Source organism: Molossus molossus, unplaced genomic scaffold (assembly GCF_014108415.1).
Source record: "Molossus molossus isolate mMolMol1 unplaced genomic scaffold, mMolMol1.p scaffold_m16_p_17, whole genome shotgun sequence".
NCBI lineage: Eukaryota > Metazoa > Chordata > Mammalia > Chiroptera > Molossidae > Molossus > Molossus molossus.
The window spans coordinates 13,785,258-13,802,658 of record NW_023425352.1 but is presented as its reverse complement, the minus strand read 5'-3'; the positions used below and the strand labels follow the sequence as shown (position 1 = coordinate 13,802,658).

The 17,401-nt window shown below is 47.3% G+C and overlaps 1 protein-coding gene across 10 annotated transcripts in view; it reads left to right on the top strand.

The window, feature by feature from the left end:
* TCF7L2 (transcription factor 7 like 2) overlaps positions 1-17,401 on the top strand; it is a 189,661-nt gene that overhangs the window by 59,578 nt on the left and 112,682 nt on the right. For all 10 annotated transcript variants that reach the window (XM_036264605.1, XM_036264603.1, XM_036264598.1 and 7 more), the window contains exon 4: positions 11,513-11,614. In XM_036264605.1, the coding sequence (XP_036120498.1) occupies positions 11,513-11,614 (102 nt within the window). The remainder of the gene's footprint in view (positions 1-11,512; positions 11,615-17,401) is intronic.

Below are 17,401 nucleotides of genomic sequence, written 5' to 3'. Positions count from 1 at the left end.
GGATTGGGTGTCTGGGTTTTTGATGGGGGTATTTCTGTTCCTGTAGTGCCATTGGATCGTTTCAGAAAGTTCCTCTCCCAGCCATATGTGTCAGAGTATGCTGTCAGCCATCCTCTGGGGAGAAAGTGTTGCCTAAAACAACCCTGAGATCCCTATCTCTTCAAATCACCCACTTCGAGTGTAACATCCATTGTTCTGCTCCTCGCTTCTTGGCAGATACTGGTCCTTCCATGTATACAATTAAAAACACACCACAGCCCTTCACGTCTGAGGTGCCTGGAGTATCCTGGTGTTCGGAGGAGACCTTGGAAGTGGACAGAACTGTATTTCCTTCCCCAAACGAGGTTATTGTGCTCGAAATATCTCCTGGTAGTTTATTAAAGAAAACCACAGGCCGGGGTCAGAGGCAGCTTCTCCTGCCTGGAGCCTGCTGTCTTGCCTCTTCTTCTGGATTTTTCTCCCTCCCCCATGGCCTGCCCCTACCTTCCTTCAGCCGACCCCCAAATGGCATGCTCTTCCTTGGGGGGCAGCCCTGCTGTAGGGTGGAGCTTGAGCAGGATGGCTTATGGCAGCCGGTCCTCACTTGTCCCTCCGGAACATTAGGAAGGAATTTGGGGTGTGGACTTCCTTGAGTGACTGGGATTAGACTCGTTGAGTCTGCAGTCAGACGAGAAGTGTGTGGGCAAAGGGATCTATTGTGCGCGGCTCCTCGGGACAGAAAGCCTGCCTTCATCTTTCACTGTGCCTGATGGACAATTGAGACATTCAGCTCATGTCTGAAAGGAAAGAGGGCCGGAATGGTCTAGCAGACCTCCCAGACGAGGGCTTGTAGCAGAAGCAAATAGAGACAAGGATTACCAACGGGAAACAACCGGGGCAGAGTCCTGGGAGAGAATGTTTATTTCCTTGCTCTCTAGGAGGGATTTGGAAAGAGCCATAATCCTGGGTTAGGAGTAATTTGTTACAGCAAGATGATACTTGAGTGACAGGCCACTTCTGGCCGAGGCAGCAAGACTGGTGTGCAGGGGGGTCGGGGGCCTCCAGAAGGTCAGCCTCACTAAATCTTCACCCTGGCTCAGGGGCTTGTTCTTCCCTCAGCAAAATTAACCAGAGGTGCTGCTGACCTCTCGGCTTCCTGGGTGTAGTGTTACGAAGCGTCTCCACATGCTTGTCACAGCTAGAATCGGACAGTGAGAATTTGGGCAGAGAGAACTTGCTGGAGCCACCGACGTCGTTCAGATGTGACGGGAAACGAAAATAAAACGGGTATTCTGCGTGGTTCATGGTTTCAGTTGGAGTTTCAGGACACGAGCCAGGTCTGGGTTGCATTTGGTTCCTGCGTCCACCAACTGTAACGTGTCGATTGCGTGCTCGCTGGCTGCCAAGGCTTTTGCAGTTTTTTGCTGTGGATGGGGGGGGGGGGGACTACAGAATAGGAAAGGGGGCCTGATGAGAAAAACTCAGTTCTCTAGGGCTCATGGCTGTGGGAAAGGAAGGCATTTTTAGAAGTTTTTGATTTTAATGTCTGCTGCCATGGGATGAATTGTACATTTAAAATAACCCTGCCAGGTCACTGGGACCCTGCTGCTCCCCGGCTTTGTACCTCTCAAAGGTCATCTGATGGCCGCACGTCTAACAATTTACACGGTAGACCTGTGTAGCTTCTGGCTTGTAAATCCCTGTGCAGTTGGAGGAAGAAATAGCACATTTTAACCATCTTGGACCTCATAGAACTCTTTTCCTTGACTTCATTTACACAGTTTCTCCTCTGAGGTTGAAAAAGGATGAGGAAGTCAGATGGGAGGCTTTAGGCAACAAGCGATTCCAAGCCCATTTAAAAAAATACAGGAACGTATGTACTTTTTAAAACTTATTAAATTTCTTGGGGTGACATTGGTTAATAACTTTATGTTTCAAGTGTGCAATTCTGTAACATTCTCTATATGTTGCATTGTGGGTTCACCACCCAGAGTCTGGTCTCCTTCCGTTACCATGTATTTGACCCCCTGCACCCTCTTCATCCTCCCTGGCCCCCTTTCCCTCTGGTAACCATCTGTCTGTTGTCTGTGTCTATGGGGTTTTGTTTTTGTTTCTTTCTTTCTGTTTTATATCCCACATGGAAGTGAAGTCACATGGTTCTTGTCCTTTTCTGTCTGACTTGACTTAACACGATTGTCTCAATGGCAGCAAGTCGTCTCTTCCTCTGGCGGAGTGGTCTTCCACTGTGTGGACCACATCCTCTTCCCAGTCACCCGTCGAGGGCCACTTAGGTTGTCCCCCTGTCCTTCCATGCCCATGTTTTAGACAGAGAATTTGAGGTGCAGAGACACGACACAGTGACCTGCCCGCGGCCACAGGACAGTAGAGAGTGGACTCTAGGATTCAGGCTTCTGAGCTGTCCGCTCTTCTGTTGACTTGCAGCTCCACACTGTTTGTTCTTAGCCATGTGCCTTGAAACAGCTGCCACACACTCTGTCCCCCTGCCGTGTCTCCTCACCCACACTTCCAGCCCAGGGGTACCGTGCTCCCCTGTCCTCCAGGAAGCAGGCCTGTTCCTCTGCCCCAGATGCCATCCCCCCTCAAGACCCAACCCAGCAGCATCGCATTGGGAAATTTCTTGTTTCCCAAAAAGCTTTGGAGGGCATGGATTTTTCCTTTTTGTTTTTTGTTTTTTTTTAGGTTCACTTGTTTTTTAGTTCATTCTGGACACATTATGGCATTCTGGGTGGAGTCTGTACCCGTGACTGTGTTTCTCTCACCCATTTAAAGTACAATTCATTGGGTTTTAGTATATTTACAAAGTTGTGTAAACATCACACTATTTCCAGAACATTTCATCATCCCCCAAGAAACTCTGTGCCCACTAGCAGCCACTCCACACTCCCTCGCCCCCCAGTGCCTGACAGTCACTAATTTACTCTCTGTCTCTATGATTTACCTATTCTGCATATTTTATGTGGAAGGAATCACACAGCGTGTAGCCATTTTTGTCTGCCTTCTCTCTAAGTTAACATGATGATTGCAAGGGCCACATCATAGCCCGTTGTGTGGATATGGCCCATTTCCCTTACCCTTTCATCCGCTGAGGCATGGGACACTCTCATCCTAATACACTGCACGTGCACTGAGCCCCCGGGAGCGTCCACCTCTGGTCCCCGAGCTGCTCCACGTCGCCCAGCTTATTTGGCTGGCCTTAGGTGCCTGCCTGCATCCATCTCAGCATGCGGGTAGAGAAGCATCCCAGTTAACTGGACTAACTTGGCCTTTTCATAAGAAGCAGTAATAAAAAAATGTGGCGACCACAGGTAGTTGTCTCTGGTCTGTCTCTCCCGTGAGTTTCCCACAGCAGCGTGCTCGATCTCATCATCGGTTAGACGCCGTCTGGGGGCCATGGGGAACCACTTGCACTGCCTTGTCTGGAGGCTGAAGATGGGGCGCGCCAGACCGGAGGGCCAGGGCTCCTCCTCCCAGTTCTTCCTGTGGCTTCCTGTCTTCTGCCCGAGGCTCAGGGACGTGGGTGCTTATGGGAGGGCTGATACTCGGTTGGAGTACATAGCCTTTGGTGGCGAACTCAGTCTTGAGGCTGCTATAAGATGTGAAAGTGGCGGGTGCTGGGCTGCTTTTGGTTACGCCAGTGTGCTTGGTCTCGGAGGCTGACTTCCGGCTGGCCCCCGTTGTAGGGTGGGACAGCACCATTACCTTTAAGGGCACCCATTACCCATTCATCTCAGTCTTGGGGGGGGGGTGTCTTGAAGAGCTCTGGCTTGAAAATAGCAAAGGTCTGCACTCTGGTTCAGAATCCCTAGGAATGCATGGCTAAGTCCCTTCATTTCTCTCTGCCTACTTTCTTCTCTTCCATAATGTGTTTGGAGATTGTCTGCTTTGACTACCTAAGAAGAATGTACCGGCAATCAATTTAGAAGGTCATATGGGATCTGCAGATGTACTACATGCTTAGCACTGGCACTGGCCCAGCACTGATAGTGTATGCTAATGACCGGTCATCTGAGTCGCCTGGCAGGTTAGGAAACAAACACAGACCCCTACCTACTCCCAGGCAGTTTGATTTAGCAAGTCCGAATGGATCAGGAGAAAAGTCTCTAGACAAACCAGTGAAGTTTGGGACCTTTGGGACCATGTCACCTTCATGAGTTAAATCTAACTTGTATTAGTCCCTATGCCATTCATTAGCTTATCGTTCCATTGACTGGGTCTCAGAGGACTTTCCTAAGCCTCAACATTCAGTCTACACTGGACACAGAGCGCATGCTTGTAAATGCTGCAGGAACTCACGTATTGGAGTTGAGGGGGGTTTCTGAGATCATATTCCCCAATTTCCTACTCCAGGCAGAGGCCCAGCGTGGAGAACGGGTTGCCCAGGGAAGACGTGAAGCAGTTGCCCAGGTAGTGGCAGATCAGGGCCTGGAGAGTAGATTTCCGACTGTCCTCCCCTTTGCTGCTCCCAGAAGCACAGTCATAACTTTAAGTGACACTGGGGAGGGTGGGAGGAGGCCTGGGCCCCGGCCTAGGCTCATCTGGGATGCGAGGACGGGCCTGGTGAGATTCTCTTGAGTCTCTGCTCCCACAAGCAGCTCTGCCACCACCTCTCGCAAACCACCCACCTGGCAAATGCAAAAATACCTTGGGTGCTGGGGTATTGAATAATTGGCCAGGAAAAGAAAATGGTGAACCTGGTGGTTATTGAATTTTTGTTTGTTTATTTGCTTGTTTTGCTTTATAGCTCTGGTAGAAAGAATTTTTCTAGTAGCTTTGGAGGAAGATAATTTAATAGTTTACCCAGGTTCCGGGGGGAAAAGAGAGATGCTAGATGCTGGAGAAGGGTTATTTATTCCTTTGGGGACACTGAGATGTTCCCTTAGCCAGGCCCTTTGAGACCCTGACCCCTGGCTTGGGTTCAGGCGAGGATGCCCAGCAGTTGGTACGAAAACCAGGGCAAGCAGAGGAAGCTCTAAGGTAAGCTGGGCGAAGCGGAAAATGCCCGGTGGCCTGCAGTTCTGTGCGCTCCACCGCCAGCCGCCTCAGTGACCCCAGGCAGGCCGGGTCTTGCTCTGTTGGCTTTAGTTTCCTCCTTGGTAAATGTGAGTTGTAACTTCCTGTTCATAGGGTTATTGTGCATGTGGTTATGAACTCTAACAATAGTCTGTATATGTGAAGTGGTACTATTAGGACCCTTTAGATCATTATGATTAGGAAGAAAAGGTTAATTGTTATTTAAAAATTGTATAATGACCAACCCATAGAGATAGGAAGAAATTATTAAATTTTACAGCAGCCGGTGTGGCTCAGTGGTTGAGCGTTTATCCATGCACCAAGACATCACCAGTTCGATTCCCAGTCAGGGCACAAGCCCAGGTTGTGGGCCCAATCCTCAGTGAGGGGCATGTAGGAGGCAGCCAATCGATGTTCTCTCTCATCGGTGTTTCTGTCTCTTTACCTCTCTCTTCCTTTCTCTCTAAAATCAATAAAGAAAAAAATATTTAAGAGAATAAATCTCATTAAAAATTGATTTGCACAGGTGCCTTGATATCTCCCTCCCTCATTTCTTTTATGATGAAAAGTGGGATAGTGATTCAAAGGGAAACATTTCCAAGTCCGTACTGTATTTGGTTTTATTAAAAAAAAAAGAAAAAGTCAATCCTAACATCTTACTGAGTTTTTTCTGTGGCTTTCTTCCTTCTCCAAGTTCAGAGTGTACCCAGCCTTCTGAGATCTTATTTTTCTTTTCCTTGGTAACCATAGTAAATACTCCCAACCAGCAGAAACCATCCATTTCTGAATTTTCTTTCTCTATGGAGTCATGCTTTATAGGTATATAAAGCTTCTTTAAATAGAGCCTCTCTCATAGGCTCTCTGTGGACTTTTTGAAAGAAGAAATTCTGATAGTATGTTTTAACCTAGGACAAAGCAGCCTAATCTCCTATACCTTCTGCATCTTTGGGAAATTGGTCAAACATTTTGTAGTGGAGGCCCCAAGGATCCTGCAGAATTCTGAAAACTTCTGAAATAGTTTCACATAGTGTTACTGTTAGGTATATGTGATCAGTGCTAACTTTTGGAACCTGTTGGTATGTGTATGTTTCAGAGGGTAGGACAGAACAGTAAATTAATCACCGCTTCTTCTGTTTTAACCATTGGGATGAATTGGTATTCCCTGACACCCCAGGGCAAAGTTGCCTACTTGTAGAAGATGAGCTGAATTTTCCATCCTTCCATTTCTGAGAAATGAAGTAGGTTCCGAAGGAGACGACCAGTCCTGTGTGTGTGGATGCTCCGCACAGTCTGAGCTCCTGCAGACATGTGTCTGTGCTCTTGGCATTGCTAGTTGTGCCTCCTATTGTCTCCTTAAGTTGATCTACTTTGCTCTTAGGATGAGCGGCTTCTGGTGGCCTTTTCGTTTGTGAAATTCAGCGATGTGAACCTCATAATCATGGTGCGCATTTCCAGTAGAGTTGGCGTGGGCCTCACTGAGGCTGCACGGGAGGGTGGGGGCAAGTCACCTTGCAGGGGAGGAAGGATTCATCACTTTGGACGTGATGGGCCACGGCTGGCGGTACACTCAGTTTGGGGTGTTTTCCATCTTATAAGAAACACATGTACAACTTTTTAGCACTGGTGAGTGAGGAAGTCTTAGCTGCCAGTCTATCATGAGGATGGTTTCCAACTCATTTGAATTCTTGTAAGCTTTTCTAGGAAAAAGCACCCCTATTGAGAAAGAGCTTGGATTTTGTCCTTTGGTAAAGGATTGCCGATCTGCCAAGCTGGGGAGGGGAGCAAAACCTTTAAAGATGATAAAATCAGTCCTTTTCTGGGTGATAGGTTTTCCACAGGACCTAGTTTTCCAGAAGACATCGGTCTCATCTCCACTGAGCAGTCTGTTCAGGCCCTGCTGTGTCCCTCTGCCCCCTGAACCCTGCACTCTGCCTGAGCCGGCAGCTAATGCTACCTGTTGGTGGTGGACAGAGCCGGCCGCCTGGTCTGCGTCCCAGCTTCGGGATGCGGGGAGGGGCACACGTTGGAAAGCTCTTGCGAGAGCAGCGTCTCAGCCTGGAAAGTCGATCCCGACGGATATGAGGCCGGGCCGCGCGGCTGAGCGACTTCTGCCTGGCGTGCCTGTGGTGCTCTGATGCACGGGGCACGTTGCCGCGTCTCCTGGGAAGTGGGCGAGAAGGGTTAAGCACATGGACCTTTTCCAGTCAGGATTGCTAAGGGGTTTTCAAACTTCCATTTTAGAAAGGAAGGGATACTTAGTTCACTGAGACTGTGGTCTAGTGGCTAGAGCCTGTGACTGGGAGTCATGGCCAGAGAGCAGAATCTTTTCCACACTTTCCCGAGTCTGCCAGTGATGATTCAATCCAAAGTGTTGCTTTTGGGCCACTGACCCTGGAATCCTGCGTGACTGTGTTTGGCCGACTGGATGTAAGGCCCAGTGAAGGTATGTAGCCTGTCTGACATGGTCTTCAGGGATGCAAACCATTTTTATTATTTTCTATTATTTTTAAATGGTTGGGAAAAGGAACAGAAGAATAATATTTCCCAACACAAGAAAATCCAGATTTCAATGTCCATAAATAAAGTTTTATTAGAACACAGCCACGACATAATACATGTACTGCCTACGGCTGAGTTGAGTAGTTAGCAGAGAGGTGGTATGGTCGCAAAGCCTGAGCTATTTGCTGTGTGGCCCTTTACAGGAAGAGTTTGCCAACCCTGCCCTGAACAAATAAAGGGGCAGACTCCACTTGCCCGTCCATCTGTGGACCGGAGTGAATGAGAGGGAGTGGCGGGAAGCCGCTTTGGAGTTTTATCAAGGATGTGGGGTTCCCGGCAGTCTTTATCATCATCATCATTGTCCTTTGAATTGTCCTGTTTGTTTGAAAAATAAGTTTGTACCGAGGCCTTAGCGGCTCTCCGGTGGCAGGTTCTATGATCAGCCCCTCCGTGCTGTCCTCGCCGCCCAGTCCGGGGGTGTCTTCATGGGAGCAGGGTCTATCAGGTCCACTGGAACCTGATCCCGGAGGGGCCTTTGGATTTGGGAGACCCACCCCCATTTGCCTTTCCTATTCCTTTTTATTTTTATTGGAGTTGGAGGAGGAGAAATTCGAGATGTGTACCTTTCTCTTTTTTGCTGACAATTTAACAGGCTTTTAAATAGCCTTGATTCCTTTCCGGCCCATGGTATTGTATATGTTTCGAGACTTTGTCCACAGGTCCAAAAGCTTAACTTAAGCTCACTGAGACATATCATAAAATATGATTTTGGGAAAAACCCTAATGGGCCATGAGCAGAACATTATTAAACAAAGGATGAAATGCTTAAGCCGAGATGGATTTTTTTTTTTTTTTTTTTTTAAAAATGAAAGTCAAGCAGACTCCATTTCAACAGTTTTTAATGCAGGAATTCCCACAGCCCCATTTGATTGCAGTTTGTTGAAAAGTTTAATGTTTTTGTAGGCAATTCATAATTTCCATGTTGAACAGCCTAAAAGGAAGAGAGCTGGAGCCCATGTTGTTTTTATAGTGGGATGGTGGGAACTTTTTTCCTCTTCCCCAAAAAGGACATAAAACCGAAGTGGAACTGTTGGGAAACGTGGCTCTGCAGGCGGTTCGCAAGCTCGAGATGCTGCTTTCTCCAGGTCTTCCTTTAGGACCCAGCAGAATAAATAGAATTTCCTGCTGCTTAATGTCTCCAGGAAGGAAAAGATTTTCCTCTAGGCTCTAATAGTACCCAATTTCCTTTTTCTTCCCTTTATTTATTTATTTTCTCTATTAATAAGGACCGACTGTAGAAGATGAAGAGACCTGGGAAATCCATCACTTTTGGAGGAGGTTAATAACTTCCTTTAAAAAATCCTGACATAGTACTTACTTCCCCAAAAGGAACCTCGTCGGCCTGAATGCTGGTTAAGATCCGAGGGACAGGCATGGGTTTGCGGGGACCCAGCCCTTCTGTGGGATCAAGTTGCATTGGGACCCAGAGGTTGGGGCTGTCACTGTCGAGTCCCTGTGAGTCGTTGGGACTGGGGCTGTTGTCTTCCTCTGCCATCTGGATTTGGTTAGCTCTCTCTGGGCAGCAGGGCCGAGTCTCATTTCCTCCAACCAGTAATGTTATATAGGCAGTGATCCTGGGCTGCCCTAACATAATTGAAAATTATGTGTATTGTAGGCTCGGAGCGCTGAAATGTAGGCTCATAAAAATATGTGGTGCAGGTAGCCCGCGGAGATTGGAAATGGCACACAATGAAGCTTTTATGTAAAGTAAGAATTATAAGTCTCCGTATTAATACTGTATTATGGGTATGATAATTCTAGGGTGGGGTCCTCAGGGCAGGTCTGTCATGTTAAATAAAACCGAAATTTCCTAATCCTATGGAGCTGGTACTTGGATGCAGACAAGTCAGCGTTGTAGATGGCCAAAGACGAAGTCCATTACCCTGCCCTTCCCCACGGAGGGCCGCATGAGGCGTAGGCGTGCGGTAGATTCTGCTTGGCATTTTTCTTCACAGGTTTTTATGAGATGGAGGGGTGAGTGTTGGCAGGTGTCCATTTTGGTTGGCCTCAAGGAAATGACTCTGTTGAGTGGTTTTGACCGATGAGGCCCGTATATTTATGTGGCAAGTGAGAATGGGCCGAAGTCAGGATGAGACAGGGAAGCAGAGATGCCCAGGGCCCCCTAGCTTGGGGTATAGGGCTGAGAGAGGTCATTTACTTCAGGGGCGGTACTGCTCCCGAAGGAGGTAGTGGAAATGGTTTGATTGAGGGCGACGGGGGGGTGGGGGTGCCTGCTGGTATGTCCTGTCTGGAGGGTGGGACACTCCTTCAGCCTAGAGATACACGCCAGGCATCCGTGGAAGCCATGGTATTTGATGTAAGGTCTTGTGGCAAATTACCAGAACTAGCAGCCGGGTTCCCCGGCACAGGGTGCTTCTCGGTAAAGCGCCGAGGAGGTCCCCGCAGTCTGGTACAGCTCCAGGTTGGGACGGTGCCTTGGGTTTGGCAGGTAACCATGGGTTGGGGTGTTCCTCCTCTAGGTGGAACTGAGTCGGGCTTGAATTCGCCAGACGGTTGTGTCGTTGAGGAACCCACGGAAAGGCTTGTGGGTGGCTTCGGCCCTTTTCTGTCACATGGGATTTGAGCAAACCCTTCCTTCCTTCCGGACTGCCCTTTGCTGTCCTTTCTGTTGCAATCTTTTCTGTGTGGCCTTCCCCAGTCTCTTTCTCAGAAGTGCCTCCTTCTTGTTGGCATCCCCTGGGCACGATTGCCCGCGTCTGGGCCGCAGCCTCGCCGGCTCCTTGACCTGCGTGGGGCTGGCCGCCTCCTGCGTGCGTAAGCCCCCTGCGGGCACACAGTTTTGTCTCCATGACGCACGAAGCCAGCTCCAGTCGGTGTTCCCCGAGTAAGATTTTCTGAGGGATTAATATTAAAACTAGCCTCTTTCTCACCACCACCCCCTTTTGCTGTGGGTTTCTGAACCATCAAAATGGCCCCTCGTGTACCCTCCAAGCATTAACACACGCCTCCATCAACTGGCCTTGGAAGCACAAAGGCCGGTATCGATGTCCGCATGCAAACCTCAGCAGGGTCTGAGTTCTGTTTGGAAACTGTTGTAATGTCACCAACAAAGTCAGGGGCCCGGGACTTGCTGCTACATGTGCTGAAAGTCTCGGTGACCAGACAGGCCACCTTACCTCAGCGTCTCTTATCTGCACCGTGGGGAGTTGGATCAGTTGATTAAGTCCCTCCGAAAGCTGCACTTTGGACAGAAGTAGCTCCCTTCCCTCATGCCATGTATTTCTTTTCTACCCTAGAGAAGGGCAGAGATAAACACAATTAGCTTATATTTTTATTTCTCTCTCTGTGGTAAACCTGTATGTATTGAAGAATTTCTCCAGCCTTTTGAGATGAGGGTATAAATTGCATTGTGCCCTGTTTGTGCATCCTTTACCTAACATATTTTTGTTCTGTAAGCTCTCGGTTTGGATGAGGAGTCCCATCCTCACCTTACGCAGGTAGCTTCCAGTAGAGGACAGTTGCACACAGATGCTCTGCTTTCTTGCGAGTGAAGGATGATGGCATTTTAGAAATGAAGGTTCCTGAAAGAGCACATTCAAACTTGATGGCCTCCTACGACACTGGCTTGAGACTCCGTTTGCTTTTTTCTTCTGGAAGATCTCTGTGTTTCTTCCCTTCTTCCATCTCTCCTTCCCCACTGCTCCTTCTAAATGAGGTAGTACTGACGAGTTCATTTTATCTGAAGCCACCTGTCGCTTGAATGCTAATGATATTGATGTATACACGTACCTACCGGACGTGAACTCTAAGGAAGCACCTGTCGGTGTTGCATGGTTTTTCTGTTGTTGATGTTAATTGCATGCTTTTCCCTTTTTCAGTGTCTGATCCATGTATCACGGACCCTAAGAGTCATCTCTCGGGGTAGCTGTTTTGCATTTCTTTTCTAAATTCATTTTCCATGTTCGTTTTGTTTGCTCTCCAGTATCTGCAGATGAAATGGCCGCTGCTCGATGTCCAGGCGGGGACGCTGCAGAGCAGACAAGCCCTCAAGGATGCCCGCTCTCCGTCGCCGGCACACATTGTTGTAAGTGACCTTACAAAGACAATCGCTTCCTTTATTGGGGTGGGGGGAGATGAAGAAAACGCTCTTTGGTTGATAACAGGCCTTGTTTATCAGTCTCTCTTTCTTTAAAAATATTTTGTTTGGCATGTTCTTGGATATGGTTTATATCTAGAAGGTGATTGTTTTCTTCTATTGGACACTGGAGATTACTGCCTACCCAGAACATTTCCCATCTGTCCTTTCTCCTAGTATTGGGTTAGAGCTGAGCTACCTTGGCTCCAGGTAATAGGCACAGTCACCATGGTGTGGGCAGACTGGAAATGGTAGCAATTTTAAACACTACAATACCCCAGATCTTTCCTGAAAAAGGTCATTGAGGGAGGTAGTGGCAGAGGAGGGAATTCGAAAACTCTAAGGAAGCCCTGGATTGGAGACTTTTCCCAGTATCCCTCGCAATTTACCTTAATTGTTGGAAAGGACTGTTTTACACGAACGTCAGAAAAGTATCTTCTGGGCTGATTGATTGACCCAAGAACTGAACGTAGAAAGGCTTAAATTAAATTAAATTTAATTTGTACATCCATGACTTTGAAAGCATGGGGGTCTAATATAGGAGCCATTTGTTTATAGTACTAAGAGATGACTATATATCATGTCTACATATATTTTTAATGCACTTTTGTAGACTCTGAAAGTGGAATTTATAAATTAACCTCTTGAGAAGATAGCTTAGCCTCATTAGAATATTCTCTTCTATATATTTATACCATGAGCTGGACTTGATACTTTTGAAACAATGAATGGGAGACATCTTTATAATAAATTGATGACAGGTAGAATTATGCAAAGCACAAAACAATTCATGTATTTTTTATTTAAGTATTACAGAATGTTATCCATTAATATATTTTGCCTCTGTGTTACTTGTAATTTCTAAAAATGGCAAAATAATTAAGTAGAAAAATCTCAGGACGCATTGTGTGAACATTCAGGCTAACGGCCTCCTTATTGTGTAGCTTGCTATCATTGAGAATATATTATTTAATGAATTATGCCTCTGTTATAGGAATTTTGAATATCTATGTGTATGTGTGTATATATATCACAAAATAATTTATTTCTGTAAAGCCACATCTTGGGTCATTGCTTGTGAAAATGTCTTACCAATTTTTGTTGTAAATAAGGCACATAGAAAGAAGGCTCATTCTCCAGAAACTTCCTCCTTCCTCTAACTCCACAATAAAAAGGATGCTTATGATTACACACGCTCGTACAATGCCAGGATCTCAGGACTGGAAGTGACCTTAGATCAGTTAGGCCCAACCTGCCCTCAGAAAAGGAAACAGGCCCAGAGATGCCTTAACTGAATTGCCCAATGTCACACGCTGTGTTGGTGGCCAGAGCGAGGACCGGACCCAGCTCTCTGCTCCCTTCCCGGGGCCTGTGGGATGTTTTCTCCTTAGGGAGAGAAAGTGACTTTCCATGGCGGGTGTTTTGCTTACTGTAAACCAGGTCTTCCTCAGGGACAGCGTGGGGGCTGTAAAGACGCTGCTGGCTCGGTTCTGACGCACCTCCTGGGAAAGGGAATGCGTGTCAGACGGTGTTACCAGCGCCCCAGGGTCTCTAAGGAGTGTGATTGTTGGAGTCCTCAGGGTAGGGTGAGGAAGCCGGTCACGGCACGTCTCCTGCCTCCCCGGGTTTCCCGGTGTGGGTCTGGGCTCGGACATTTATTTCTCTGCTTTTTGGAAATGCTTGGCAGGACATGTCTACATTTTTTTTTTTTTAATGTACGGAGAAAAGATTTATCTTGAAACTCTCTTGGAGGCTCTTCTCTCTCTGAATGTGGAGAGAAGATGCGATTCCTAGAAGTGGCTCGGAGTGCACACAGCAGTCCTAGGTGTGGCGGGGGTGTCCGTGGCCATACTCAGGAGCAAGAGTGGGAAAGAGGTAGATGATGGCCCCCCTTCTCTCTAGCCCCTACCCCCAAATTCCATAAGAACAAATGCCCCAATTTAGGTTTTAAGCATCTTATTTTCATTTGCAAAATTAGCCATCTGAGCAGTTGTTAAACCAGTTTTCTTCAGAGCAGTGTGGGTTCTGGCGAGGAATGCAGCGAGGGGACCTAGGTTTTTCCCCTCTGCTGTTTACTGAAGGCATATTTACCATAGCAACCACTTTGGAGAGCACCACCCTTAAGATGGAGACCCTTGTCCAAAGGAGCCACAGCTAGCAACGGTTGTGTTTTCTGCTCTGTTCCTGGAGACCTGGGGAAGGGCCATTGCATAGAGATTATGGGGGGAAGGGCCATTGCATAGAGATTATGGGTTGGTGGAGGGACAGGCTCTGGGGACTGGAGAGAAGAGGAGAGCCAGATCTTGGACAAAAGGAAACCAAATTTGTGAAATACTTAATGCCTGTGGCAGCTGACTGGTGTCTTTGGTTATATGAGTCAGCCCTAGAACTGTGCATTTCTGCAATCTTCACCTGACACTAAGGTTTTGGAGGGGGTTGTTGGGTGCTGGGGGCGGGGTGGGGGTATTAGTAGGGGGAGATGGGAAAGTAGGGTGGAAAAGGCTGGAGATTGCTGACCACATACAGTTTGGGGGATTGAGGAGTCATATACCTTGGGGGGCTACATTTACGATTGCATTTTCATTGGCCATAGAGTGCTTGTGCCCACCAAAGCGGGCTTGGCAGGTAGAGTATGGGTAAAGGGGGCATTCTGCATCATGGTTGATGTGCCATTAGGCTCAGCATTGACCAGAAGAATGTATGCAGTTCATGTTCAGATTCACTGATGAATGGCTGACTTTTCTCCAGACCCTGGACTCTTCCTTACATTTTATGTTTCATTCTTTTAAGTAAAACATTGTCACATCACAGTGTTTCATCAGAAATGTTTCAAAATAATTGTCTAAGGATTGCTTCCTAATTTCTGCGAAATTTGGATTTATTGTGATTTCTGGGCCAAGCTGTTTCATAATGATCTCTAATGATTTCTTTTGAAAATAGAGAAGTGTTCGGTGTTTGTTAGTAATCACTGGAGGCTATAACTATCACAGTCTGTTAAGGAAATAACTTTTCCCCGGTCCATATATAGGGCTGAATTTTCACATGGGAATTAAAAGCATTTTGTCTGAATATTTCAGTTTGAATTTTTTTTCATGTGGTCTGTGGGTTACCACATTATAAAAAATGGATGTGTAGAATAAATGTTCTTAATAAGTGGAGTTCAATTGATCAAATAGTATTTAAATTGAGAAGCAAGCCCCACAAACTTAGTTCCTGTAATGGATACAGCATCTTGTTTATTGTATCCCAGTGACTCCTGATCTGTGATTTAAAGAAAGAGGAATTTATCCCTCAAGGATGATGTCTTGATTGGCAGGGGGCGGCGGGAAGAATAGGAATTTACACAACACATCCATCTCTCTCTCCCTCTTCTCTGTCCCTTTCAATACCCCACCCCTGAAATTCATCTACTTCCTAAAAGTCTCAAAGAAGGTCCAGATTCTTCCTCCCCTCCCCAATCTCCCCAGTCCCATTTTCAAATTCACTTAAGTAGCTCATATTTCTTTCTCTGTGGTGGTTCTCCATTTATATTTTTAATTTTTTGTCTCTCTCTGCCTCCAAAATGAGTGCCAGGCAGTTGGCCGGGTGAGTGGTGGTGCCTGAGTCCTGGCCGGGCGCCTCCAGCGCCGGTGCGCGGTGGGGCTCTGAGCTGCTCCCTGGACGCCGCCCCCAGCGTCCTTACTCTACAAAGACTTTCATTTAACTTCCTTTGTACCCAGCAAACAAAGCTTCTGTACCAGAAATGGTGGTATTTTGGTACAGTATGTATCTTACAAAACGGCAAAAGGCTTCAAAAGTTCCTACCATTTTATCTTGGGGGTTTCCTTTTGAAGTGGATGTGGAATTCCACCTTGGGGTACGTTTCCAAGTGGTTCTTGGTCTCGTGTGCTTGCTGTGTAATGAGCGCCGAGGGGGGATGAGAAGCCGCCCGCATCCCGAGGAGCAAAGCCCTCCAGACTGTGTTGCACTTTTTGTTGCTGTTGTTATTGCTTAAACGTGAAAGCGAGCGGAAAACTTAAGAAATCCAGCGTGTGATGGTTAGAACTTCAGATGATCCTCTGCTGTCTGCGGCGAGCATTTTCAAGTAAACTCAGAGGGCATGGCGGACCTTTTGCTTTTGTGTCTGAAGAGTTCGGGGGGGGGGGGGGGTCTACTCATAGTTAATAACAAAAAACTACTTTGAGAGCATCCCCTCGGTGAGTAAGTGCATGCGGATGTTTTGATCGGTTACTTGACTTGCGTTGCATGCTGTCTCTGCCCCTGCTGCTTGGCAGTGGTGTGTGCTAGGACGCCCTGTTGCTGGCTGAGGCCCAGCACCACCTCTGCACCCCCTACCTGCGTGGGAGCCGTTGTTCCAGGTGCCATGCAGTGTACCGGGTGCGAGCGGGTACGGCCAGGGAGATGGGATTCTGACTGAGAAATTGGTGAGGGTCATAGGCCCGGACAGCCCCTTGGGAAATGGCATTTAAAATGACATCTGATGGCTTCACTGGAGTTAGCCAGGTGAAGGTATGAGAGAAGGGATGAAAAGTAGCAGAACATTCCAGCAGATCTTGAGGGAACAAGGAGAGTGGCCGGGGGGGGGGGGGGGGGGGATAGGGTGTGGTGGGCTTGGTGTTTAATCCTAACCGTGTGGGAAATCGTTGAGGGGTTTGGCTTGTGTTGACCCAATGGCTGCAGGGATGGTGAAGCAGACGGACGTGCAGGGGACAGCACACAGCTTGCTGATGGGTTAGATGTTGGCACTGAAGGAGAAAGGGGGAGTCTGAGGTTCGTGGCTGGAGAAGGCCATCCACTGAGTGGGGGATATTGGAGGGGAGCAGTCTGGGGTGGAAGACTTGTGGTTTTAAGTTTTTATCCATTCCAGCCTTATTGATATATAATTCCTTCGTAATATTGTGCATGTCTAAGGTATACAGTGTGTTGATTTGATACACGTATATTGTAAAATGATCACTGCCATAGTCTTAGTTAACGGCCCCCATCAGGATACATAGTTTTCATTTTCTTGGGTGGTGAGAACATTTAAGATCTGCTTTCTTCACCTGGCCGGTATGGCTCAGTGGATTGAGCATCGACTGAGAGGTCCCGGTTTGATTCTGGGTCAGGGCACAGGCCTGGGTTTTGGGCTCCATCCCCAGTGGGGGGCATGCAGGAGGCAGCCCATCGATGTTTCTCTTTCACATCAATATTTCTCTCTCTCCCTCCCTTCCTTCTCTCTCTTAAAAGTCAATAAAAACCATATTTAAATAACTGTCTTTGCAACTTTCAAGTGTATAATAGAGTACTGTTAATTATAATTACCATGCTGTACATTAGATTTCCAGAACTTATACATTTTTTAACTGGGAGTTTGTACCCTTTAACCAACATCTCCCCATTTCCCCGACTCTCAGCCCCTGGTAACGGGCACTCTACTCCCCATTTCTGTGAGTTCGGCCCTTGTGATTCCACATATAAGTAATGTCACTGTCGGTCTCTCTCCTAGTTTACATAATGCCTTTGAGACCCATCCATGTTGCATACGGCAGGGTTTCTTGCTTTCTCATGGCTGAATAATAGTCCGTTGTGTGTGCTCACACACAGACACACACACACACTTTCTTCATCTGTTTATCTGTTGATGAAGAGGTATATTGTTTCTGTATCTTGGCTATTGTGAATAATGCTGCAGTAAATTTGGCAGCACAGCCCTGGCCAGTTTGGCTGAGCAGTTAGAGCATTGGCCTGCGGACC